The 25,908-nt window shown below is 48.1% G+C and overlaps 1 protein-coding gene across 1 annotated transcript; it reads left to right on the top strand.

The window, feature by feature from the left end:
* The first annotated feature begins 58 nt into the window (after positions 1-58).
* SLC22A5 (solute carrier family 22 member 5) lies at positions 59-25,876 on the top strand. Its single transcript, XM_065918136.1, has 10 exons — positions 59-932; positions 7,373-7,476; positions 14,441-14,595; positions 15,815-15,986; positions 17,137-17,263; positions 19,005-19,105; positions 20,932-21,146; positions 22,626-22,808; positions 23,938-24,073; positions 24,440-25,876. Exons 1-10 carry the CDS (start codon positions 540-542, stop codon positions 24,525-24,527), a joined length of 1,674 nt encoding a protein of 557 aa, XP_065774208.1. The 5' UTR covers positions 59-539; the 3' UTR covers positions 24,528-25,876.
* The last annotated feature ends 32 nt before the right edge of the window (positions 25,877-25,908 follow it).

Below are 25,908 nucleotides of genomic sequence, written 5' to 3'. Positions count from 1 at the left end.
GCCGGCTCACCCACTCGGGCGCTCTCCGGGCTCCGCGCTGGGCTAGCGAGCTTGGCCTCAGACGCCGGCGAGGTCACAAGCCTCGCGGCACTCCTCAGCCCAGCCAGGGTTCCTTCGGCTGTAACCTCAGGGCTTGGCCCACTGAGGCCAGCGGAGACCGAGCGCGCCCGGGGGCAGCGACCAGCCGGAGCTCCAGGTGCGCCCGGCGGCCCGGGCCCGCCCCCCGCCGTCACGCGCGGTCCAGCTCCACCCCCGTCCGCGCCGCACAACCGGCGACTGGGCGGTCTGGGCGGCTCAAGCCCAGAGCCCGCCCCGGCCTCGCGCGCTATGTAAGGCCAGTCGCTTCGGCTGCGGCGGCGGTAGGAGCCTGCGAACCTGTTCAGTCAGCGGGCCGTCCCCAAGCTCCGGCCCTTGCTCGGCCGCACTGTGGGAATCCGCCGCGCACGCGCGCACGCTCGCCACGCTCCGCCCCCGCGCGCCGCCGCGTCCTCCGACCCCGGGCCGCGGGCCGCGCGCGCGCGCCGGCAGCTGAAGGCGGCATGCAGGACTACGACGAAGTGACCGCCTTCCTGGGCGAGTGGGGGCCCTTCCAGCGCCTCATCTTCTTCCTGCTCAGCGCCAGCATCATCCCCAACGGCTTCAATGGCCTGTCGTCTGTGTTCTTTACGGCGACCCCGGAACACCACTGCCGGGTGCCGGACACCGCGAACCTGAGCAGCGCGTGGCGCAACCACAGTGTCCCGGTGCGGCTGCAGGACGGCCGCGAGGTGCTTCAGAGCTGCCGGCGCTACCGACTCGCTACGATCGTCAACTTCTCGGCGCTCGGGCTGGAGCCGGGGCGCGATGTGGACCTGGAGCAGCTGGAGCAGGAGGGCTGCCTGGATGGCTGGGAGTTCAGCCAGGACATCTACCTGTCCACCATCGTCACCGAGGTGGGTACCAGCTCCGCGCTCAGGGCCTGAGACCTAGGCGTAGGCAGGACCTTCACTGTCTTTAAGGTCGCGCACTCCACCCGCCAAGGTGCGTGCTGGATGCTGTCACTCCCTCTCCGCGGACTCACTACATACTGGTGATGGACATCCTCCAGCCAGGTGGCTCTGAAGCACTTTTCGTGGTGACTTCCAGAGAGATCATGGCCATCGCAGCACGGTTCTGTCTGGCCACCCATCCTTGTTGGCTACCTTGGAGAGGAAGTCAAGAAGGCCCTGGCAATTCCTTGTAAATACTCCAAGATACTGAGCAGTCAAAGTCATTCCCCATTAAAAAAAAAAAAAAATTGTTTACTTTTTACTCATGGTCAGTTATCATTAGTCTTTTAGGATTCTGTGCATCTGAAGATCCATTCGGAGTGACTTCTTGACCTGGAATGTTTTAGGGTATAAATGTCTTTAGCCAGATTTAGTTAAAGCATACAGCCTTAGTTCATCGGAAGCAGGGGGAAAACCTTTCTTATTCCCCAGCCCCTTGGATTTTCCTTTTGGGCGGCCTTTTCTATCCCCGGTGACCTTGTAGTTATTAAAGCTGGATGTATGCTGTGATATTTATGGATGCATGTGGTTCTGCTTTGCATCTTACTCCAGCTCTGGCACTCTGACTCTGTGTAGTCTCAGCAGAACTGAGCAAGCAGGACATTAAAAAGAGTACTTCTTGATAGATCCTCGGGTGCCTAGGTTCACTGGGTGTCAGAAACAGGGGGTTGAGGAGTAGGGAAGGCTTCTTGGAGAAGGAGGCTTGTCGATGAGTCTGGGGTGTATAGCTCAACAGAGACAAAGTCTGGAACATCTAGAAACAACCTGGCATAAGGCCAGAATTCACAGGGAAGAGGCTGAAAGGAATGGTCCATAGTTCCTGGTATGGCATCAAACCCTACTGGAGCCTCAAGGAGGCTTTCATGGAGACTGTGTGTGTGTGTTGCTTCTGGGGGTTGTCACCCTTCAAGGTAGTCTGAGTGCTGCCACAACAAACTTGTGTGTGTGTGTTGTTTTTTGTGTATTTGGACATTTGATGTCCCCAGATGTGTGTAATAGGAGTGTGAGAAGAGCCCCACTGGGATCTCAGCAAGTGACACCATTCCAGCGTCCTCAGGCATTGCTGCTTGAGAGAAGAGGCACTGCTTGGAGGTAGTTGATTATGATCTGTGGCTGAAGAGGGCACGGAGCATTAAAACCTCCAGTCGTCACAAATCCTCAATCCTAGCCTCCCAAGTGAGTCTGTCACTCTCCTGGAAGCCAGTGAGCATTGTGAAAGTAGAGGCTGTCCCTCAGATTGCAGGCAAAGACCACGGAGGGGAAGCCATACTCCATGACTTAGAAGTCCCTGCAAGTTCTGCATCTGGCTGCCTGCAGAAGGAGAAGGCAGTGACGTCAGAAGCAGCTCGTGGCATTTCTTAAGACTTTGCCCTAACCCCTAATGTTTCTGATTTACTCGAATCATTTGCTCTTTCTTTGCTGACCCCATCCTACCTTTGGCTGAGAGCAGTGATGGCACTGATGAGCTCCCAAAGGCAGACTGTTCCAGAAGGGTCCTTGAGCTATGTTGCTACCAATATCAGCCTTTCCTTTTATATGTTTCGGCTGTTTCTTTAGCTGTCTAAACAGTTTCATAAGAGCGCTGTGCCCTTTCACCTACTTCCAGGTTGTCAGTGTTTGCAGGGAGGGAAGATTAATACATTACTTAGCTCTTTGTTTGAGGATGCTGGTGTGCCAGACTTTTAGGTTCAAGGCTTCTCGTTCTCCTCTGGTGAACAGTCACTGTTGTAAGCTGTTACATTAACATTCTGATGGCTCCATTTTTCTAAGGCCCCTTTTCTTTCAATCGGACCTGCCCGGCTGACCACTGCAGCTAGTCCTGTGCCTGTTAAATGTCTTCAAGCCTGCCCTCTGCCCCAAATCATGCCTAGAGGTATTTGTAAGTATGCTGGTATGGAATTCCTATTCATGTTTTTCAGCAGAAGATGAAAACCCCCCGTTTCATGTTTGATTTTTTTTTCTTTCTTGGAGTTGACGAGTACACACATAGTACTAAACTTTGTGGCGCACTTATATCTTGCAAGTCCTGACACTGATGCTGGACGCAGATTGAGTGCTCAGAAACATTTTTGTTGAATGGATTAATGAATCATTTTGAAATCTTCTCCACTGTGGGAGAACTGAAGAAGAAAAGGACAGGTTTAACTCATAGAAGAGAAACTCAGGGGTGGTCAAAAAGCATTAAGTGGACTATTTCAAAGTAAACATAATCCCCCACTCCAGAGACTGGTGCTTGTGCCCGTGTGGATCTGCAGCAAGGTGTTGGGAGTGGCAGAAAGAAGGGGACACTGTTTATGAGGTGAAAGAGGTTGTTCTCCCATGTCTCTAGAGTAAGTTAGTGGTTCGGGAGCTCCTAGGCTGAGCCCTTCGGTAGCTAGCCGTTCAGTCACCCCGGGGCATCGGCCGCTCCACTGTGCAGTGGAGCCACTCCAATCCCTGTGTGTTCCTTGGCCCAGCACTGCCTCCTCCTCTGGGAGCAGGGGTGACTTTTCCGGCTGCCTGGGTCACCTGCCTTTTGGTGTTGCCATAGCACAGCCTGTGGCTGTGGAGTTTTCCTTTGGCAATGTCTAGGCACTCATGAGGTAGGGTCTCTTCAGCCAAAAATCCCGCAGTTCTCTGTGGCCCCTTGCCCCGTGCCAGCCTCTGCTTCCCAGAAGCCCCCTGGCCCGGCCCTTGGCAGCACTCTCACTCACTCCCTGTTGTCCTGGAAAGCCTCTTTTTGTCGACCAGCTTTTCCATCAGCCTTATCTCATAAGTGTATAGTCTTAGAAAATAGGAGAGCACCCGCTGTTATCTCCACATCCACCTAAAGAAAAGGCTACATCAACTGGGCAGGCACACTCCGGACTGACTATAGGGTGGGGAGACCAGAGAGACCCGGAGCCAGTGCCTCACTGCTCTGCCTTTCTGACTCCCCTCACTCTAGGGAAGTGCAGACCCTATTCTCTGCCCCTGCAGCTCATGGCAAATCCCCGAGGGCCCCTGTGTACATAAGTCACAGCAGACCCATCTGACCATGAGCGGTCAGATTGAGACTCTAGCTAGCTGAGAACCAACACCCTGGGTCAAAGTTCTGACAGTTGACACAGAGAAGGGATGAGGGAGAAAGGAAAATAATCTGTTCTTGAGAATGAAGTTCAGGGTTCATCTGGGCTTTGGGCAGCTAAACCCAAGGACGAAACCCAAGGGATAGTATGGTTTGGAAGGTTAACAGTCCTTTATGCATCGAGTCACTCACTCACCTGGGTATCAAACAGGTACTGAGTCTCTCTGCTGCAGGGCTCTGCCAGGCTTTTAGAGGATGTGGTTGCAAATTCTTCTTGCCCTGACAGCCTGGGGTCAAGGATTCACCATTAACAGGATGGCAGGAGGCAGGATGAAATGTGTGTAGGACTGCATGGCCTTCAGTAACAGGTAGTCCTTACCAGTGTCTTTGACCACTGATGCGGTCAGGCTCGGTATATCTTAGGGAAGAGCTTCTGCCCTGTGGGCACAGGCTCTATCACTGTTTTCTTCCAGTTAACTCACAGGTAAGAACATTTAGTCCCAGGGGACTACATCATCTCTACTTCCCATAACTGAGAAGTAGCACCAATTACATACTGCGTTCAAGAGACACAGTTCTCTTTCTTTTTAAAAATGTAAACAGCTTTATTGAGGTATAAATTACATAAAACAAACTGTGCCTAACCATAGTATGTAATTTTAAAAGCTTTATATATATATATAAGCTATCTCCAAGAAGCTATCGCCGCTAGAAAGGCACATTTCTAACCAGAAAGGGTAGCAAGCCTAGGCCCCTTGCCAGGGTTACTGTCAGATTTTTTTTTTTTTTTCCTCAGTTTGCTCCTGCTTTTATAGCTCACCCAACTGAGGGGTAATGATGCTAGGGTCATGACATAAATCTTAAGCCTACACATTTAGTTCTAAGGTTAATACCTATTATCATCAGCCAGTACAGTTCATCCTTCATACCAGGTGGCTCCTTCAGTGAGCAGATCTATAGCTGCCTTAGTCACGGCTGCCAAGCAAGGAACTCGGTAGAGAAATACTAGATTATTTTTGCTGTAAAGACAGCAAACCTTGGGTCATAACCTGGACTCTATGGGCCTCTCATCCCACTCCTCCTTAGGGAAGGCCAAATCCTAGAGCCCGCTACAGTCCATCTGGTGGTTGCCAGGTGGGTGGGTTGGGTTGGCTGGGTGGAACCTAGTCTGTGCTTGCCCTTCTGTTCATTTTTTGAAACCTAGTACCTTTCCTGACCCTATATACAGGCCCCTTTGGCCAGTAGGAAGGAACTATTAACCCATGCTTGCTTTTGGAGGGCCCAGAGCCAGACCATGAGAATTGTTAAGAAATGTCGGTAGTAGATGGAGAGCCCAGTTACTTAAGGTAGTTACACGCTTGCCCAGAGTAAGGACACTGAACCAAGCTGGAGATATGCTCTGGGGATCCACATGAGGAGCACTACAGTTACCTTATCTCCTGCAGAGCATTGTTTGACCTGGTTTCAGGTAGCATCTGGCCTTGCCAGTCGAGAAGTCCCTAGAAGCCTATACTGGGAGACCCGACATGAGGTGGGGGGCTAGAGGTTCCACTCCAGAACTCATTGAAAAAGCCCCTTTGGACTTCTAGTCTGGCTCAGCTATATCAGACCCCAGCTCTCATGAGAAACCTATTGAGAAGCAGCTAATGACTCTATTCAGTCTTTTTTAAAATCTCTTGTCACTACAAAAATAGTGCCTGCTAGCTGGGAATAGATCCCATCATATTCTCTTGTGGCCATAACCATAATCAGGCCCTGAAGCTCTAACACCCAGAGGCTGGCACCCCCTCACTGAGTCCCTCAGCTCTAACTCCCTGCCACTCCTATCCTGACTTCAGCAGCTGTATCTGGATGGCAGCTGCCCTAGGAGCACATACCCTCCTAGAAGGAAGATGGTATCTGGCTGCTGGCACCACTGAGACTGCAGAGATGAGAAGGCTACCCTTGCTTGTCCCCTGATAGTCTGGGCTTCCTCTAGACTTAAGAGTTGGTGACCCGCAACTCTTCCCTGGAGTGGGGATCACCACCTATTCTCAGTCCATCCAAGGTGCAGGCTTGCTCCCGAATGGAGGGCCAGCTTGCGGCTGAGTGATCCTTATCATCTTCTGCAGGGGTTCTTGATCCATCCTGAGGGCTGCCCATTCTGAGGTGCCTGGAGGCTTTCTGCATGCACTTCCCAGCAGGGCTGAGAAGCAGACTTGTTTTTCCCTCTGACCTTGACCTAGAAGAGATGCTTTCTTCTTGGAAGCCGCACATTCCCCAGGAGCCAACAGGATCCATGGAGGACAGGCCTGCAGCCTGTCACCGGGCAAGCAAGGGGCTGAATTCCCTGGAAGGTGGCCTTCTTGGTTATTACAGAGCACCATCTCTCTGTTCTGGGAAACATTTTTCTGGGAACCAGCAAGCTTCCTATTTTGGTTTCTCATCCTTCTCTTGGCCCTTGTTAGACTGGAGCAATCTCATGTGTGAGTGTTCAGTGCTTCTCCGTGCCCGCAGATCTCTTCCCATGCCAACTATGGTTGCAACTCTATACCAGGTTCCAGGAACCTCAAGCACTGTAACCTGTTCCCTCCCCCAGTCACTGTTTCATAAATGGGGAGATTAAGGCAAGATGGGGTTGGTAGCTAGTTAACAGAGTAGAAGCTACAACCCAGCTTGGCTCCCAGCTCAGAGCTCTTGGCTGTAATCGGGCCTTACATTGGCACAGCATCAGGGATAAGAGCTCTAAATGTCAGCAGAAGAAGCCAGGGGTCATTGACCCAGAGTCAGGACCTGAGCAGAGCTGAAGGAACAGATCCAGAAGGTGCATACTAGGCCTTCTGGCTGCATTTCCTTGCTGGATGCCTTGGCCCTTGGAGCTGCAGAGCCCTGCTCCAGAAACACTCATATGCCATCCCTGCCAATGGCCTGAACCCCACTGAGAGGTTACCTACTCCACCCACAGTCCCAGCCTCAGCCCAGATCCTTAGAAGCGACCATATTAAGCCTTGCCCTTCCTCTTGGGTTGGCACGTGGGCAGACTACCTACTCCCTGCCTGTCTCCCCTCCTGAAACTGATAACAAAACAGTGAGACTAAAAGTTGTGAAAAACAAGATGGCCAGTCTGCCCACTGAGGGGAAACCTGCGCCATGCCTTGCTGCCTGATGGGCCATCACCTGCCTTAGTGAGCTCACACACCCTTGCAATCATATAAACAGAGCATGCAGGGATATGGGATGTTCTGATTTCATTTTCCAAGAAGCTGAACATTTACAGCATTTTTAAAAAGAAGTAATACATCCCTCTCTCCTCTTTCAGTGGAACCTGGTGTGTGAGGACGACTGGAAGGCCCCGCTCACAATCTCGTTGTTTTTCGTGGGTGTGCTGATGGGCTCCTTCATTTCAGGGCAGCTCTCAGACAGGTAAGGTGGGTATCTGTCTGCTGCAGCTGCTGGGGACCCCAGCACAGAGCAAGGTAGTGTTCTCTCAACCTGGGCTGTCTGTTTGAAAAGGGGGCATGCACATCGATACTATAGACTCCATCCCAAGTAAGGAGAGTCAGCGGCCTCCTCTCACTGATGCTTGCTGAGCAAAATAACCTCAGCTGAGTGTATCCATGATCCAGTTGACCAGAAAATATGCCTTGATCCACTTCTGTGGTGCCTGGCTGGCCTTCCCTAGGTAAGCATAACTCTTTGGTGTCTTCGCGAATTAGGAGAGGGAGACACCACACACAAGCACATGAGCTATGTTGTAGATCTTAGGGCATTCCATAGACAGTTGCCTCTGTGTTCCCAAAAACCATCACTCTTTCCTCACGGTAAGAGGAGGTCTGACTAGCCAATGGCAGTGTGATGGGCAGAACTCTTAAGTCCACAGGGCTGTTTCCCTTTAGCTAACAGGCTTGTGGTTATTATTTATGGTACTTCACAGCAATCAGGAAGTGTGCTGTTTCGACCCATAAGCAGGTGATTTGTATAATTCCAGGGCTCTTGACTCAAGGTCTGGGGCTTAGGGCGTTCATCTCCTCTGGAGATTACCTACAAAATTTTAGAGATTGTATGCGAGCATTGTTCTGGAGACAGAAATTCCAGAGTTGCCACAATTTTCACAGAGGGGTTTATGATATTGTATCTTTCTATCTCAGGACTTCAGGGTCTGTGAGAGAAGCCTGTGGCAAGGAGAGTAGCCTTCAGCAAGGTCCTTGGCCACACTGGATCACCCAGTGGAGAGGAGTCCCAGCATCCTCCCAGCAGGGGGAGTCTCTCATAAGTTCAGGCTGAGGATGTCATCCTGCTTTGAGAACATAGCCATTTTACCCTGTAGCTTTCATGCAGAGGGATGTTTGGGCATGTTGCATCTATGGATTAATATCTTTACCTGAGAAGTCTTTCCTCATAAGAAATATGTGCATTTTTCACTAGATTTGTCTTTTCCGGTGTGTCATCTAGTGATTTTGAAAGGGACAAATTCCCACAGTCACCTGTAAGCATTAAAGAGTTAAGTAGGCTGTGACCACTGACTGTTGACTTTAGATGAGCCTGAGACACTTGCTTCTTTAGGTGAAAGGCCTTTGCTTCCCCAGACTCTTAACCTAGCAGCACGTATCAGTTAGTTACTTACATTTATTTAATAAACATAGAGGATCTGAGAATTCCTTGGTAGTCCAGTGGTTAGGACTCCGTGCTTTCATTCCCAAGCTCACAGGTTCAGTTCCTACTGGGGGCGGGGAACTAAGATATCTCAACATTTACATATTTAAATGCATATTTTAATGAAACTTTTTTTTTCCCTGTTTTTCCTTTATAAATACACTTGGAGCATTAGCAGTATTTACTGAAGGTGAATATACACTGACTCTATGACTCAGCTACCCCACCCAAGAGAACTCTTAACCTACGGCAAGCGTCAGTTAGTTACTTACATTTACTTAGTAAACACAGAGCATCTGAGAATTCCCCAGGGGTCCAGTGGTTAGGACTCTGCACTTTCATTGCCAAGGTCACAGGTTCAGTTCCTAGTCGGGGCAGGGATCCCAGATCCCATAAGCTGCACAGCACAGTCAAAGTAAATGAATAAATAGATAATAAATACATACATGTGGAGCTTCTAATATGTGCCATTCACTCTTACAAGTACTGTACAAATAAACAACAAATAATTTAATCTCTGTAACCCTATGATACAGGAAGTAGTATTCTTGTCATTTTACAGATGGGAAAAATGAAGCCCAGAGGAATTAAGTGACTTGCCCCGAGTCACACAACTGGCAAGTGGCAGGGCTAGGATTCGGGGCCAGAGAGTCTTGATCCTCTGTTTCCTGTGAACTACTGTTCTAGGTGCCCACTCTTCTAGAACTTGCCTTCTAGCAAGGCAGAATGTATTAAACAACAAATTGAGGGAAATACTTATTACCCTTTGTGATGGTAGGTGATAGAGAGAAGTACAAGGTACTCAGAGAGGGTATGACAGAGGAGGCCTGAGATGGTGAACCATGTGCTAGGGGTTGAAAAATGAGTAGGCATTAACCAGCTAAAGGGATGGAGAAAGGAAAGAGTGCTCTGTGCAGGAAAGCCTAGAGTGCTTAAGTCTAGACTCAAGAAAAGGCATGGTACACCATAGGAGCTTGGAGACAGTGCTCTGGGGTGGTGTGGAAAGTGGAATAGAGACACAGCAGTGAGGCAGGCTGAGTCCCACGCAGAAGAGCAGGCCAGACTTAGCAGGTGACAGGAGTCTGGGCTTTCATCACAAAGCAGGGTGGAGCTTTTGAGAGTGTGACATCATCAGATTTGCATTTTTAAAAAGTCATTTGATAACTTGGTGGAGAAAGGATTGAAAGGAAGCAAGAGGGATGGTGGAAAGACCAAGTGAGAGGTTATCACAATGATTTATACAGGAAATGAACGTGACCTGGACTAGCCTGAAGGCGGTAGACATGGAGAGGAGTAGAAGGAGGTAAAACCAACAGGACTTAGCTATGTGCACACAGGAAGTGAGGGGAGGGAGACGCCTGGCCTGCGCAGCTGTGTAGATGATGATACCTTTCCCAAAGACAAAGCCCTGTGGAAGAGGACCAAGTTTGTAGAAGAAGATATTGAATTCCATTTGAACATACTTAATTCAGGGTGACTATGAGACTTAGGGTCTCATAGAAATAATTGAGTATGGAGTTGGATGTATGGATAGGGTGCTCCATGAGAGGTTTGGGCTAGAGAAACACATTTGGGAATTGTCAGTTCACAGAACCCTCATCAAAGCCCGGCAAGTGGATGGGAACAGCGTAGAGTGAGAGAAGGGCATGCCGTGGACTGAGCTTAGAGGGCCTCCTGGAGCGGAAGTGGGACGTCCTCCTCACAGGGTGGGTTGGCAGCTGAGACTCAGAGTAATTACCTTGATGTGAAAAACTAGGAGCAAGTACCCCAAGTTCAGAGTTGAAACCCAGTGCATTTCTCTGGTCAGCTGTGTCATAGAATAGGTAGATCTTTGTGGGTCAGCTTCGGAGCCTGATGACCATGTAAAACCATGATGGATCTGAAGAAAGGGTTTAAGTTTCAAAAGATCTGCTCCCAAGGAAACAATAGAAACAAAGTTAGTGACTGTGTTGAAGACTACCTTATTCTTCAGAAGGGCTAGTAGAGTGCTTCTCAAACCTTTAAAAATTTTTTTTTGCCAGCAGACTTCTTCTTTTAAGTAGGATCCTTTAAGTCCAGTAAATGAAATAGCCAAAAATGTGGCTGTTTTGGCTGCAGCACCTGCCTTTAGCTCCTTTTACCACCCCTCAAGCTTGTCTGCACCACCTTAGGCGGCCCCAGGGCTCTGCGGGGTGGACAGTTTTCTCCTAAGTGAGCCAGGTCAAAAACCTAAGCCTAACAGATTGCCTTAGAGCAGTACATTCATGCCCTCCAGTGTTGTCTGTGATAGCAACAGTAACTTTTTATATAGGACTCCTTTCAGGAATATGAATAAGCCTAAAAGTCAAGAGCAATAAAATAATCCTGGGTTGCCAAAGTGTTTTATCTGATGTCACTGAGTTACCTTTAGGCGCAGAATTATAAGGGAGGCACAACCCTGGGGAAGAAGTAGCTGATATTTTTTATTTTTGTGGACATGTGTGTGTTTAACCTTTTGTTGACAGATTTTAAAAGTGAGCCTTTCTTGCAAATCAAAACTACAGTGACAAGTATCACCTCATACCAGTCAGAAGGCCATCATTAAAAAGTCTACAAATAACAATTGCTGGGAAAGGAAAAAAAAAAAAAACCAAATGCTGGAGGGGGTGTGGAGAAAAGGGAACCCTCCTACGTTGTTGGTAGGAATGTAAGTTGATGCAGACACTATGGAGAACAGTGTGGCGGTTTCTCAGAAAGCTAAAAGTAGAACTACCACATGACCAACAATCCCACTCCTGGACAAAACTGTAATTCAAAAAGGTACGTACACCGCTATATTCATAGTAGCACTGTTCATGATAGCAAAGACATGGAAACAACCTAAATGTTCATTGGTAGATGAATGAATAAAGAAGATGTGGGACATATGTACAATGGAATTCTACTCAGCCATAAAAAAACAATGCCATTAGCGGCATCATGGATAAAACTAGATATTGTCATATTAAATGAAGTGAGTCAGAAAAGGAAAGACATACCATACAATATCACTTATATGTGGAATCTAAAATATGACACAAATGAATCTATCTACAAAACAGTAACAGACTCACAGACACAGAGAACAACGTTGTGGTTGCCAAGGGAGAGGGAGGTGGGGAGAGATGGACTGGGAGTTTGGGATTGGTAGATGCAAACTATTATGTTTAGAATGGATAAACAACAATATCCTATTGAATACTGTCTAGCACAAGAAACTATATCCAATCTCCTGGGATAAACTGTAATGGAAAAGAGGAGGAAAAAAGAATGTCCATCTCTATATAATTGAGTCACTTTGCTGCACAGCAGAAATTAGCCCAACATTGTAAATTGGCTATACTTCAATTTAGAAAAATAAAGAAAAAAAATGTTAGTGGCTGTCAGAGAATATAGCTGATTTTTATTTTCTTCTCTGTGCTTTTCAGTATTTTACAAATGTGCTGTATAAATAAAAATAGACAAATGTTTCTTTTTAAAAGTGACTGTTTTGAGTCCCAAACCCAGATTGCCAAGGACTGTTGCAATGGAAGGGCTCCCTGAGTTGTCCTCTTGACTACTTTCCAGGGAGCCCTTGGGAGGGGAGAGCAGGGTAGGGAGGCCCCACCTCTTGGTTGGCGTGCTGCGCACTATTGTTACAGGACAATGCAGGGGAGTCTCCTTTTAGGCCAGGGTTGCTCAAGCTCGGCACTGTTGACATTTTGCCCCAGAGACTGCTTTGTTGTGGGAGACTATTGTGGGCATTTTCAGATGTTCAGAACATCTCTGGCCTCTATTTACTAGATGCCAGTATCATCACAAACAGCAAAACCCTGTTGTAATGGGGAGAAGCACCAAACTCTTTACCGTGGCTGAAGGCCTTGTGCAGTCTGGCCCCCTGGCACCCTCTGCAGTCTCCCCCCTGACCAGCTGCCCCTTGCGTGCATTCGTCTTGCCCCTCCAACCATAGTTGTACGTGCTCTTCTCATAGTCACAGCAAAACATTCCCAGACCCCCACCCCTGTGCCATGGCCTTCCTTGACCACACAGGTAACCTCCTCAGGGTGTCTGGTTTACATTATTACTCTGGTTCCTTGTGCCTTGCCTTCACATTGCCTATCAGAAATAAATAAAAGATGTTATCATATGATTAATGTTGACCTCCCCCACTGAACTGTGAATATCATTAAAAGCTTGCTCACTCTCCCCTACCCTCTCTTGTCAAAAACTGCTTTACCTTTGGGTCTGATCTTGGTGCCCCATCTTCAAGGAGCCCTCCCCTGAATGCCCAAGTCCTCAGCCCCTCCCTGCAGTCCAGGACAGGTTCCTTCTTGGGTCCCTTGTGGGTCAGGATGCTGATCCTTCAGCGCCCTTGTATCAGTGTGTGATCGTACATTGAGCAGTGTGATTAAAATATGACTACTGTCTGTCTCACCAACTACACACTATAAGCTCCTTGAGGGCAGAATCAGTGTCTTTTTTTCTTATTCAAATACATTTATAGTGACTAGTATATAATAGATGTTGAAATAAATATTCATTGAATGAAAATGGGTATCTGATAGCCCTGGCCAGACTCAAGCTGAATCTGCTAGGTTGAATGAACTAGGTTGACTTGTTCCTACTTTTTGTAGCACTGTCTTTAAAACCAAACAAATCCAAAAAACCCAACATTTTAAAAAATTTTAAGTTGAACATAGGTATAGAAAACCACATAGAACAAATGAGGTTTAATGAATTATTCCAGGGAAATAACCATATAAATATCATCAAGTCAAGAACTAGAACTTTGCTGGCCACCAGGAAGGCCCACTCATCTGTTCCATTCCAAGGACAATAGCCTCCCTCACCTATCAGTAAACACTAGCCTGACTTATAATAATCACTTCCCTGTGGGTTTTTGGTAGTTTTATCATCCTAATGTGCATCCTTAAACACAAGTTTAGTCTTGCTCACTTAAAAATTTTTACATGTCTGTTAGTCTGCTTTAACCTAGGGGTTCTCCATCCTTTTCTCTGCCTGGGCTATTCTACCTGTAGAATTTCCCAGTCTGAATTTTGCTGAGGGTATACTTACAGTGCAATTGAACATATTCCTTTTTTCTCTGCATTTCTTGCAAATTGCAGCTAGATCCAGAGACTTCATCATATTCAGATCCAGCCTCTTTGGCAAGACTATAGGAGTCATACAATGTTCAAGTGTCTCTTTTTATGATGTTAGCAGTCATTGAAACATGATGCCCATATCTGTTCACTCACTGAGAGTTGTAAAAGGATGATATTCTAATTTTATCACTTTGGTTTCATTTAATAGTTGGGATACTTTTATGAAATGATACTTTCCCTCATCTGTTACTGGTTACTGTTGATATAGTTTACATAGAAAAGTCAGGACAAATGTCTTCCCCTTTATTTAAACAGTTTTCATCTATAATGAATTGTTTCTCCATTATCCTCCAAAGTAAACAAACTCTTTAAAAATATTAATTATGAATGTATGAACTTAAGTATAATGAATGTGTTTCGGTCCCTTGTGATCATTGTGTCAACTCTGGCACTGCCTTTTGGGCAATGCTGGTGCCCGGGCTGTGCATTCGTAACAGCCTAGGGACCCAGAAACCAGGACTGCCCCCGCACCAAGTGCCCTGACAGCACTGTCTGCAGCCCCTCCCTGAATGACCCCGGGGAAAGACCCCTTGGGGGGCCATTCCTGCTGCTTTCTCGCAGCTGGTTCTCTGTCGCTCTCCTTTCCTTCCCAGGTTTGGTCGGAAGAACGTGCTGTTTGTGACGATGGGCATGCAGACAGGCTTCAGCTTCCTGCAGATCTTCTCGAAGAACTTTGAGATGTTTACCGTGCTGTTTTTCCTTGTAGGCATGGGCCAGATCTCCAACTATGTGGCAGCATTTGTCCTGGGTATGGCCATCAGTTTGGAGTTGAGTACTTGATCCTGTGTTTCACCATCATCCCACCACCCACTTTCTGGGGACAGCTGTGATGTCCCTGGGGGGAGGTGGTCTCTGGCAATGCCAACCAGGGATCCTTGGTGGACCCAGTTAGTAGGCATGGAAACTGAGTCCTCCAAGTGCCCACCTAGCCTTGCGTCCCCAGCAGCACAATAGCCTGACTGCTGATTTCCAGTTCTTCTCTGGCTCCCGACGTGTGGCACCTTGGTCTCATTAGTACTTGATGGCCATTTTACTAGAATTCACCTAAACATCTTCTGTTAAAAAATAGGGCCTGCCATTTCCCAGGGCTGGGGTAGCTAAGGAAAGAGGGAGGCATGACATGAGGAGCAAGGGCCATGATTGGCAAGCTCACCAAGGAAGAAAACTGCCTCTTCTGAAACACACAGTGGCTAGTGAAATTGACTGGCAAGAATGAATTGAGGGACTTCCTTGGTGGTCCAGTGGTTAAGACTTTGCCTTCCAATGCAGGGGGTGAGAGTTCAATTCCTGGTTGTGAAGCTAAGATCCCATATGCCCATAGGGGAAAAAAAAAAAAAAAAACAAAGAAAAAACCCAAAACATAAAACAAAAGCAATGTTGTAAAAAATTCAATAAAGACTTTAAAAATGGTCCACATTTAAAAAAAAAAATCTTAAAAAAAAAGTGGATTGATAGGGGTGGGCTTTAGTCACGAGACCTTCAGGGTTTTAATTCATAATCCACAGTGCAGGACTTGGGCCTGCTCTCACTGAGAAGCTGCCAGTCGCACTGTTTGGAGGAATCTAACTCTAGCTTTTGGGTCATTGGGTTCCTTGGGCTGATCGTTGAAAGGATTATTTGTTTCTCTTCACATTTAATGGAAAAATTTTTCTTAAAAGTGCAATAGTCAGCACGTGTGGCTGTAAAGCAACTTCCCCTTTAATGAACCCTTCCTCAGTGAAGATTTAAATTTGAGGCCCCTCATGGCATCTTTAGCATAGGGTTTCGGGAAGTGATGTCAGTGTCAGGAGAGAACCCTGAGGTCCCCGCAGCAGGTGGTCAGAATCCTGTCGCTCCCAAAGGCTTGGAAACTTTGAGATAATTCTGCCTGATCCCTTATCTGTATGTTGAAAATTACACAAGAGAAGATGAATAAGGAAATGACCAGAATTAAAATACTAACCTGACTCCTCCCTTGTTTTGAACAGGAACAGAAATTCTTGGCAAGTCAGTTCGTATTATATTCTCTACGTTAGGCGTGTGCATATTTTATGCGTTTGGCTACATGCTGCTGCCCCTGTTTGCTTACTTCATCAGAGACTGGCGGATGCTGCTGCTGGCACTGACGGTGCCGGGGGTGCTGTGTGCGGTGCTGTGGTGGTGAGTGTGCCCTGTGCCCTGGTGGAACCCGCCAGGGGCCGTGGTGTCTTCTGTCTGGCTTACACTAGGGGGCAGCAGCAACCCACACATCCTATGTTCTTTCAGAATGTTTTTTCCATCCACAGAAAAGCCCCAAACAAAACAACCTCAGGAAATCAACAGACTTGTTCTCAGCCCTGTGCTGGGTTGATCGGAGTGTACAGAGAGGAAAAAGCAGTAGATGCGAGATGATAAGTCTAGCATGACCTCCAGGAAGCTGTCAGACCGCAGGACAAGACAGCTCAGGCCCTGGCTCTGGTGTTGGGTGTTGCTGCAGCCTCGTGCCGCAGGACTGAGAGGGGAGGGAGCACATTGTAAGTGTGAGTCCCTCCAGGTAGCAGGATGGAGGAAGTCAGGCTCCATCTTAGCCTCCAACATAGAGCTGGACAAGTAGAGAGGAGGCTATTCCATACTAAGAGAGAGAATGCAGCTGAGAGGCTGAGGCGGGAGTTCCACTTTGCAGGTGGGGATGGTGAGGGCCCTGGCCCACCCGGATGTGAGAGCATTGCAGAGCACAGTGGGAGAAGATACAGGGCACAGAAGACACAGATGAGTCCTGGTTATGACCCAAGGGCAGAGGCCACCTGGTGAGGTTGAAAATAAGATCCACAGTCTCAGAACACCCAAGTGCCTTATAGAGGGTCAACTGGAAAAATCAAGGAGGGAGGGATGAGGATAAACTAGAGGCTGTCAGAGGCCAGTGCAGACGCTTCTGTGGATGCCAGGAGCAAGCAGGGGAGTACAGCAAGGTGAGGTTCCTCCCCCCGCCCCAGGCTCAGCCCTTGACCGAAGCCAGGCTGCAGGAACCCATGTTGCGCCTGTCTACTTAGTGTCCAGCAGGTGGCACCACCACTCCCCAGAAGTGGGAGGTGGCCAGCCAGAGAGGACCCCATCAGGGTGTGTTGGCCCCTGTAACTTCTGTGTACTTCAGTGTAATCAGACGCTCACACTCACTGGTTGTAGCACGGTGCATCTCTTAACTTCTGGCTTGGAAGTATCAAACATTCCTCAAACCTCGCTCTGGTTCTGAAACCCCATTTCCCACCTCCACTTGTGCTCCACCTGGTCTGAGGGACAGAAGGCTCAGTGAGATTGCTTCTTGTACTTCCAGGTTCATCCCTGAGTCCCCCCGATGGCTCATCTCTCAGGGACGATTTCAGGAGGCAGAGGTGATCATCCGCAGGGCTGCCAAAACCAATGGAATCACTGCACCTTCAACCATCTTTGACTCCAGTGAGGTGAGCACCGTGCAGGGGCCGGTGGGAGGGTCCCGGCGACCACAATTTTAGGGCAGCATCACACAGCCCCAAAGCCCTCGCTTTACACAGCAGCCCAGCCCCCTCCATGCCTAAGGCCCAGCTGCCCCCAAGGCAGGTCCTGTTAAAATTCAGAAGTTGAGAAGGTGCCAGCTGCCTCATTCCTTTAACTTTCCTGTGGATTTTAGATTTTCATACTTTGTATAAATCTTCTCTTTTAGGTGATCATACAGTGGAACCATTACTTTTCATAATAAAAACTCTTTATGTGTTTATATGGTCTTCCATGAAGTTGGCATTCTGGGAAATCATTGTTTCTTATACCTTAGTCAGTTTCTAATTAAAAAAAAAATGCACTGCCTAAAATATGAAACAAAAATAGATTTGGAGTTAAAACTGTTCTGTCTCCTTCCGCCTACCAGTGCGGAGTTGTTGAGTATCGTCTTAGAGCCAGGTCCTTTTTGATATCCACCCTCCCCCAAACTCACGCCTTCCTGCAAACCCTGTTCTCCCGTGCAGTGAGTAATTTCCTGGCCCTGCCTGATTCCTGGGTCTTGCTTCTCTTTCCTGTTCCCTCTGTTTCCACCCTGTCTGTAGCAAGCAGTTTTCCTCAGTCCCATGGCTCTCAGAAGAGGTTAGACGTTGTCATTGTTGGCTGATGGGGTTCTGGAGTGTGTCTCTGCTCTGACAAAGACAAGGGCCTGGCTGTGAGAAGAGCCAGCAGGAGCATATTGCTGTGTGCAAAGGCACGTTCGAGCCAGTCTGACTTCCGATGCAGAGTTCAGGTTTGAGAAAGAGAGACCAGTTACTAGAGGTGGCCAAGAAGCCGCTTGCCACTGCCAGCTCTGCCAGCCTCACAGTTAAGAAGTGGCCCAGCACCAGCTCCCACTTAGCATGTCCTAGAAAGGACTCGGTCAGAGTTCAGCAAGGGGTAGATGGCGGGAAGGCTTCTAGTGAGGTAGCCTTGGTAGCTTTGCAGAGGTCAGTCTGGTGAATGCATGAATCCACCGGCATCTTTATAGAAATGAGGGTATTTCAGGGGATCTGTTAGGTCAAAATTTGACCTTTTGTTGAACTGCTAACTCAGGAAAAACAGACTCCAAAGCTGGGTTTGCTTAAGAAAGCAACATCAGTGTGTTTAGACGTGTGGTTTATTAATGTCCTTGGCTGTGCCAAATTTCATAGGAAGTTACACTGGGTGAAGCCAAGGTCAATTTTCCTGTTTTTCTATCTGAAAAATTTTTTTCCTTGGAAGTAGACCAGTAACTACATGGTAGGAGGACCAAAAAACATTAATTCTTTAAAAAATATCATATCAATAAACTACACAGCCAGTTTCTCTCTCTGACCCAGAGGGCTGGGAGCCAGGCTTGGGAAGGAATGCTCAGAGGCCTCCCTGGAATGTGGCCATTGACGGGGTTCGGGGTGGTGCTCAGAGAAAGCCATCGGCTTAGGCCTCCTCCTTGGCTGCATTGCATTACAGGCTGGTCACTTACTTTTATTCCTCTTTCTTGTTCACTAATTTGTTATCAACAAGGCCTGGTGAAGCCTTCTGCAGCCCAAGATGCAGCCTCTATACCTACTCTTCTTTTCAAGCAAGAAACATGAACCACTTCCCAAGTCAGAGACACAGAAAGCTAAGATGCCAGGGTTTCAAGTATGTTCTGGGGTCTCTAAGTCTGCAACCCTCTCTCCCTCCCATACCCTGTCCTGTTGTCCGCAGCTACAAGACCTAAGCTCCAAGAAGCAGCAGTCCCACAGCATCCTGGATCTGGTCCGAACTCGGAACATCCGGATGATCACCGTCATGTCCATAATTCTGTGGTGCGTAAGTGAGACCTACCTGGGTCCTCCAGATGCAGCTTCTGGCAATAGCTCTCAGGCTTCACATTTGCAGGCATGTCTCAGACCAAAATTGGAAACCTGTGTAATCAGAAAATGGCACAGATATGCCTTGCAATTAAAGAAGTGGGCATGTCCTGGTTCTTAATGGAATCTCAGAAGAGGAGTACGAAAAGTGTTGTGGGGGCTCTTGAGGAAGATACGGGATCTGTGGAGATCCCTCTGGGTCATAAGGTGAAGAGTTGCTCATGTTGGGTCCCTGGTTTAGTTGTTCCTGTCGACAGTGCATCAGACGGTGACAGAGGAGGACTGGTGAGGTCTTTAAAAGTTAGAAGTGAAGACTCCACGTCCTTTAGGGTACATTCTTGAAATGTGGAAGCAGGAAGTCTTCTCTCTGGAATGTTTGGAGACTGTCCTGGAGGCAGAGCCATGGCCTGCATGTGCTCTTCAAGTTCCTTCTAATGTGGCATCTCCCCAAGTGTGTCAGGCAGGGATTTGTGACTTACCAGAAAGAAGGAACACTTCTAAGTGCCTAGAGAGTGTTTGCTCAGTGGCCAGACCCTTGGGATTACAGGTGACTACCTGAGCCTGCAGTGGGGGAGGAAGGCAAGCTACATCTCAAGAGTCCTTATTGCCAGAGTCAACAAGCCTTGGCAACCAGCTGGGTTGCTCCCTGGGCGGTACTATGAGTCACCCATTTCCAAGGAATGGCCCGGGATCCCTCAGGGCAGCACACCACCCCTGAGTCTGCCTCAGACAAAACCAGCATTCAGCCTACACCACAGACTTGCCAGTCCTGAGGTTCACCCGGGCTCTCCACCTGCTCTGGATTTCCCAGGGACTCCTGTATGAGCCCTCTTCCCTGATTATAATGGCTGTGACTTCAACCTGCAGATGAGTTAGAAAGAATCTGATTCATGTTGGTCTGGTTTGCCAAAAAGTGCTGACCGTCAACAGAGGGAGTGTCTGCTGGAGACAGGCACTCAGATGGCCCACTGGGAGCTCCCTTTCCTCCTCACAAGTCTGGTGGGGTTGGGATCAACTGCTTCTGACCAGTCTCTTAGCTCGTCGCCCCAGAGGATCTGCCAGGGATCTTTCTCTAAATATTTGACCAGTGACTGTTCCTTATTTTATGTTATGTCACCAATTTTACCGTGCCCCACTTAATAGCTGCCTCTTTACTCATTCCCGAGCTCCTTCTGCAGTTGCTGATCTGGAAGGTTCGGAGAGTAGGGAGGTAGGCTTTTGTGAGTGCTTCAGCTTAGGATTCCTGGGTGGCTCAGTGGTAAAGAATCTGCCTGCCAGTGCAGAAGACGCAGGAGAAGAAGAAGATGCTGAAGACTGGTTCAATCCCTGGATCAGGAAGTTCCCCTGGAGGAGGGCATGGCAACCCATCCCAGTATTCTTGCCTGGAGAATCCCATGGACAGAGGAGCCTAGCGGGCTACAGTCCATGGGGTCGCAAAGAGTCAGACACTGCTGAGCACACACAGCTTAGGATTTGTAAAGTCAAAAGGCCTATTGACGGGTTGTTGGGTCTTGGTGTTTTTTTCCAACATAGGAAATCTATCTGAATTATATGTCTTTGCTGGGACACTTTGGAATGCTTTGAAAGTGCTCTGACCCAAAAGGTACCCTGGTCTGGGGGAAGTTATCTTTGTTTCTAAGAAGCAGGACTCAAGGTTAAGCCTGTTGCCCTCCTGGTGAGGATAGTTTTGAATTTCCTGCAGTAATGATATTTTAAAAGTCGCCCAGGTAGGGAGGCACCTGGATGCTGCTTCTCCAGCTTTCCTCGGCACTCTGTTTCAGGATGACCATATCCGTGGGCTACTTCGGGCTCTCCCTTGACACCCCTAACTTGCATGGGGACGTCTATTTGAACTGCTTCCTTTCGGCCGTGGTTGAAGTCCCAGCGTACGTGTTGGCCTGGCTGCTGCTGCGGCACCTGCCCCGACGATACTCCATGGCCACGGCCCTCTTCCTAGGTGGCAGCGTTCTTCTCTTTGTGCAGCTCGTGCCCCCAGGTAGGTCCCATACGTGTCTGCAGCCTGAGGTATCCACTGAGTCACCCGATTTCTAGCAGACTGTCTCACCCAGTTAGTAAAGAGCATGAAGTGATGCCGTCACAGCTTGCCTGCATATCTGTGTTCTCGTCCAACAAATCAGGAGAAAGTACCTCCCGGGACCAGACAGTCATCACGGCCTGGCTTTGGGGGCAGGAGGGACAGCAGCCATGTGGGGCTGGCAGTTGATGGTACTCTTCTACCCAAGCTAAAGTGAGCGTGTTTGTTTCTGCAGAGTGAGGGGGAGGGAAGAGAGCCATCCCTGTGTCTTTTCAGTCTGGCCCCGTCTTAGTCATTCATTCACTCATTCAATAAGCAGCTGAGCCGTGTTTACTGTGGGGGAGGTGCTGTTCTTGGGGCTAAGGAGCAGAAGTAAACTAGTTGGGCAGGGCCCCAGGTCTTCCTGGAGCTCAGGTTCCAGTTGGGAAAACAGAAAATGAACAAGTAAATAAAATGCTTAGTATAGCACAGGCAGTGTTACCTTTTATAATGACAGTGAAGTACAGTGGAGAGCTGGTTTATATAGAGTGGTCAGAGACAGTGTCCCTGAAGAGGGGACAGTTGAGTAGCAACAGATGAAATGATGGAGAAACCCAGGAAAAAGTCTAGAAGCAGAACATTTCAGGCCAAAAAAAAAAGGCCAAGACCCTGAGGAGGGTAATGAGCTTGGACTGTATGGTAAGAGGTGAGGGGAGGAAAACGGGAGGGTCAGTCCACAGCAGGGTTCTCACAGGCCAGCTGCAGGAGTTTATTTGTAAAACTGTCTTTGTATCCTACAGAAGGGTGTGAGGTCTTTGAAAATTCACAAAATGGTTTATGGACCCTCATGTCCATGGTGGTACCCCGAGTTGTTATGGATCGGGGACCTCTGGATCCCTGAGGCTGGCAACACTGCATAGTGTGGCTGGGAGCCCAGGGGTGTATGTGGAGGCTCACATCACATCTCAGGGAGACCCACAGGGTACTCGCAGCATCTCCTCATTGGCACAGCAAGCAGGGGAGATCAGAGGGTCATTTCTGAAGGTCTGCTGGTCTGTGAAGTGTTGAGTAGAGTGATAGCATGAAGTGAGTTATGACTGGACTTCCCATTTATACACAAATCTTTAGATAATTCCACAGTGTGGCAGCATGAGGTTCCATGTCTTCAGTGACTTTGTGACTGGGGAGCAAGTTTCCTTTGGATTATTGAGGGGCTCACTCTGGTGGTCTCAAGACTGAGGAGAAAAGTATGTCCTCACACAGCTGCTGGTCCCAGCCTCCTCTCAGTAAGCAACTTGGAGGGACATAAGCCCCTTATCCCACAGTAGGAAGTTATAGAAACTTCCCTCCCCAATGCTTCCCAGAAAGAAAGGGAGAAAATATGTCTGTTTCAGGCAAAAAACAAACAACAAAAAGAACCCTCTGTTGCCTCCTCCTACTTGCCTCCCTTTGCCTCTCCAGAGCTCTATTACTTGGCTACAGTCCTGGTGATGGTGGGTAAGTTTGGAGTCACAGCTGCCTTTTCCATGGTCTACGTGTACACGGCGGAGCTGTACCCCACCGTGGTCAGGAACATGGGCGTAGGCGTCAGCTCCACAGCGTCCCGCCTGGGCAGCATCCTGTCTCCCTACTTCATTTACCTTGGTAAGTCCCTTGGGGCAGATCGCACACAGGAGGGTTGGGGTGGAAACACTGATTGGCTGTAATGTGGGCCGGGGACTGCTCAACAGGAAAACAATTGTACACGCAGCCAAGACTGGATCTGTGCCGGGGGGAGGTTCCTACTGAGGTGCACTGTGGTGGAAGCACTCATGTGGAAAACAACCTACAGACAAGCTCGAAACTGACAAGAGTGGAGGCTTTTGTGCCTGTTTTAGCCTTCCTAGGCCTTCTGTCAGAGAACGTAATTCCCCAGTCCTAAGAAATTGCAGCATGTTTAGGGAGCCAGTGTACTTAATTGGTGAAATTCCTTCTTGGAATTTAAAAGGAATAGGAATAGGGAGGGAAGGATGTCCACTGAAGAGATCTGGTGAACAGAGAATCTCTGTAACTTGTAGCACTCAACGCAGCAGTTTTACACTGTGCAAAGATCTGCATTATGGCATCTTATGTGACAGGGCCCCAGTTTTATCTTTCTCAGAATTGTTTCCTCACAGCAGCTGCAGTCCCCCTGCACATTCCTAGCTGGCACATCTCTGGGGAGGGTTGGCCCCGCCTTGGGAGCACTTTATGAACATGCTGCAAAGATCTGACAAGCAGAAACACCTCCTGACCTGGCCTGAAGACAAATCGAGTGGGTTGTGACATGTCTGGAGAGGTGGAGGAGTTATTCCTGTCTCTGGATAAGTACCTCGAGTTCCTTGGAAATCCAGCATTAGGAAACAGGAATGGAGGGACTTCCCTGGCGGCCCAGTGGCTAAGACTCTGCGATTCCACTGCAGAGGGCGTGGGTTCGATCCCTGGTCGGGGAACTGAGATCCCACATGCCACAGGGGATAGCAAAAAAAAAAGAAAGAAAGGAAATACAAATAGAAGTGGCCCAGCCCTATCTTTCCAGTCTACACCCCTCCCCTGCATCAAGATACTGCTGGTTTGTGCCAACTCTGGGTTCTGTGACCTGCCTAGGTGCCACATTCCAATATGGCAGCTCAGACTGGGAGATGCCGAGGCCGAGAAGCCAGGTTATACCATTAGAGTCCTGGGGACATGAAAGGAGGGGAGAGACCATGTCTAATTGCACCCCCAGCTTGGGACTTTGTCTGCTTCACCACAGGTGCCTACGACCGCTTCCTGCCCTACATTCTCATGGGGAGTCTGACCATCCTGACAGCCATCCTCACCTTGTTCCTCCCAGAGACCTTCGGCATTCCACTCCCAGACACCATTGACCAGATGCTAAGGGTCAAAGGGTAAGGAGGCCTCCTTCTTCACAAAGTTAATGTGCTAGATCTGGGGCTGGCAGAGAGTTCCCCACAAACTCAGAAATGCCATGGACGAGTTTAGCCATAAGAGGATCAGACATGGCGAGGTGCTTACAGCCTGTTCTTTCTGGCTGGACCTAGACCACCAGGTCATCACGCATCTCTCCACAGCAACAGCAACTCTGGGATAGTACAGAGACAAGGAGAAACCTTTCTGAATCTGCTGTATGATTTTCCCCCCCCTTTAATGAGATAACCTCAGCTACGGCAATGGCGGGGGTGGGGTTTGTTTTGAGACTGGTAGATAATCTTTCTAAGATTTGTTACTAACTTTTGTTTGACTTGTTTTTACAGAATAAAATACAGGCAAACTCCAAGCCACACAAGGATGTTAAAGGATGGTGAAGAAAGCCCCACAGTCCTTAAAAGCACATCCTTCTAACACAACCTCCAGTGAGAAAGTGAAGAGGAAAGACTGTCTTGTCAGAAGTGACTTGTGCAGACACTGGTCCTTCAGTGGCAAAGGTCTTTGCTATTGATTCTATGGATGCCATGTCTGCCTTGCTCATGATGGACACCCAAACTCAGCTGCTTATGGTCCTAGACACTACCTTTCTCCAGGGACTCTGGCTACTGACAGACAACTTTGGATAAATCCTAACCATTACAATGATGGACTTGGCACTTTCTAAGAAGTTAACCACTAACTGGAACCAGTAGGATTTGGAAAATAGGAGAGGCATTTGCTAAATTTACGTTTTAATTTCAGACTGCCTAAAAAAGGCCTCTGATAGACCGGAGGGTCTAGTCCTCCCCTCCCCAACCCCTACCCCACTAAACATCTTTACCCCATTTCCCTCTAATGGTGCCCTTTAGAGGAAGAGAAGTAATTTCACAGGAAGTTTGATTTCTCATACTTTCTCAGTTACAAAGGATATTGTTGCTTCCCCAGGGCAGGAGAACACAGGTCTGGGGAAAGCTAGAAGAATTTAATATGGAGGGAACTGAGCAGATACAGAACATAGACAAGTGCATTGACTTACGAGCACTTAAACCACTCAGAGTGACTTCTGGGTAGACTTGTTTACATCTGATCAAAGCATTGGGCTTGTCCGGGCCCATAAGAGATGCATCACTGAATCTACTATACTTGTTTTCCACTGCTATGTGAATCAGGTCTCCTAGCTACTATGGTTTCTGACGTATGGTTTGAAGGAAGTAAATCAGTGAGAGAGACAAGCAAACGTGTCTCCTCTCCCAGAACTATAATGAGGATTTTGATTGTTTGTGTTTTGTTTGTTGTTTGTTTGTTGTTATGTCTTTTTTCTCCTTAAGTTATTTGCCCTTCAGAATAGACTTAGGAAAGGCTGGTTCCTTAGCCTCCTGGTTTTGTCTTTTGTTGTTTTGTTCGTTTCAACCCAGAATCACTCGGGCAATGGTTTGCAGTTGCCACCTCTGCATGGCCTCACCAGCCTTAGCTATACTAGCACTTCTCTGAGTGCCAAAAATGACGTCATTGTGTGTGTTCCTTTTGTGCTACTTAATCATGGGGAAGAAATTACAGAGAAGAAGGTTAAGTTGTGCTCAGTCTTTCAGAGTTGCTCACTTCAGTGGTTTAACACTGGGAGATACTCTGTGTTCAGTGTAAAATTGTCTTCTCTTTTCTGAATATGTTACCATGGTACTCCTAGAGCATATGCTTCACCTGGTTTAAAAAAAAAAAAAAAGTATTTTTGTGAAAGCTACTGAAGTGCCTTGGGAAATGAAGATGTTTTAATAAATGATTTTTTAAAATAATAACTGCCCACAAGTTTTATTTTCAC

Source organism: Muntiacus reevesi, chromosome 1 (assembly GCF_963930625.1).
Source record: "Muntiacus reevesi chromosome 1, mMunRee1.1, whole genome shotgun sequence".
Lineage (NCBI taxonomy): Eukaryota > Metazoa > Chordata > Mammalia > Artiodactyla > Cervidae > Muntiacus > Muntiacus reevesi.
This window is presented reverse-complemented; position numbering and strand designations above follow the sequence as displayed.

Bases quoted from the DNA above. Each gene is read 5' to 3' on its own strand.
- SLC22A5 (XM_065918136.1), top strand. From the start codon at position 540: ATGCAGGACTACGACGAAGTGACCGCCTTCCTGGGCGAGTGGGGGCCC. The intron at 14,596-15,814 runs GTATGGCCATCA...TGTTTTGAACAG, and splicing joins TGTGGCAGCATTTGTCCTGG to GAACAGAAATTCTTGGCAAG. The intron at 17,264-19,004 runs GTGAGCACCGTG...TGTTGTCCGCAG, and splicing joins CCATCTTTGACTCCAGTGAG to CTACAAGACCTAAGCTCCAA.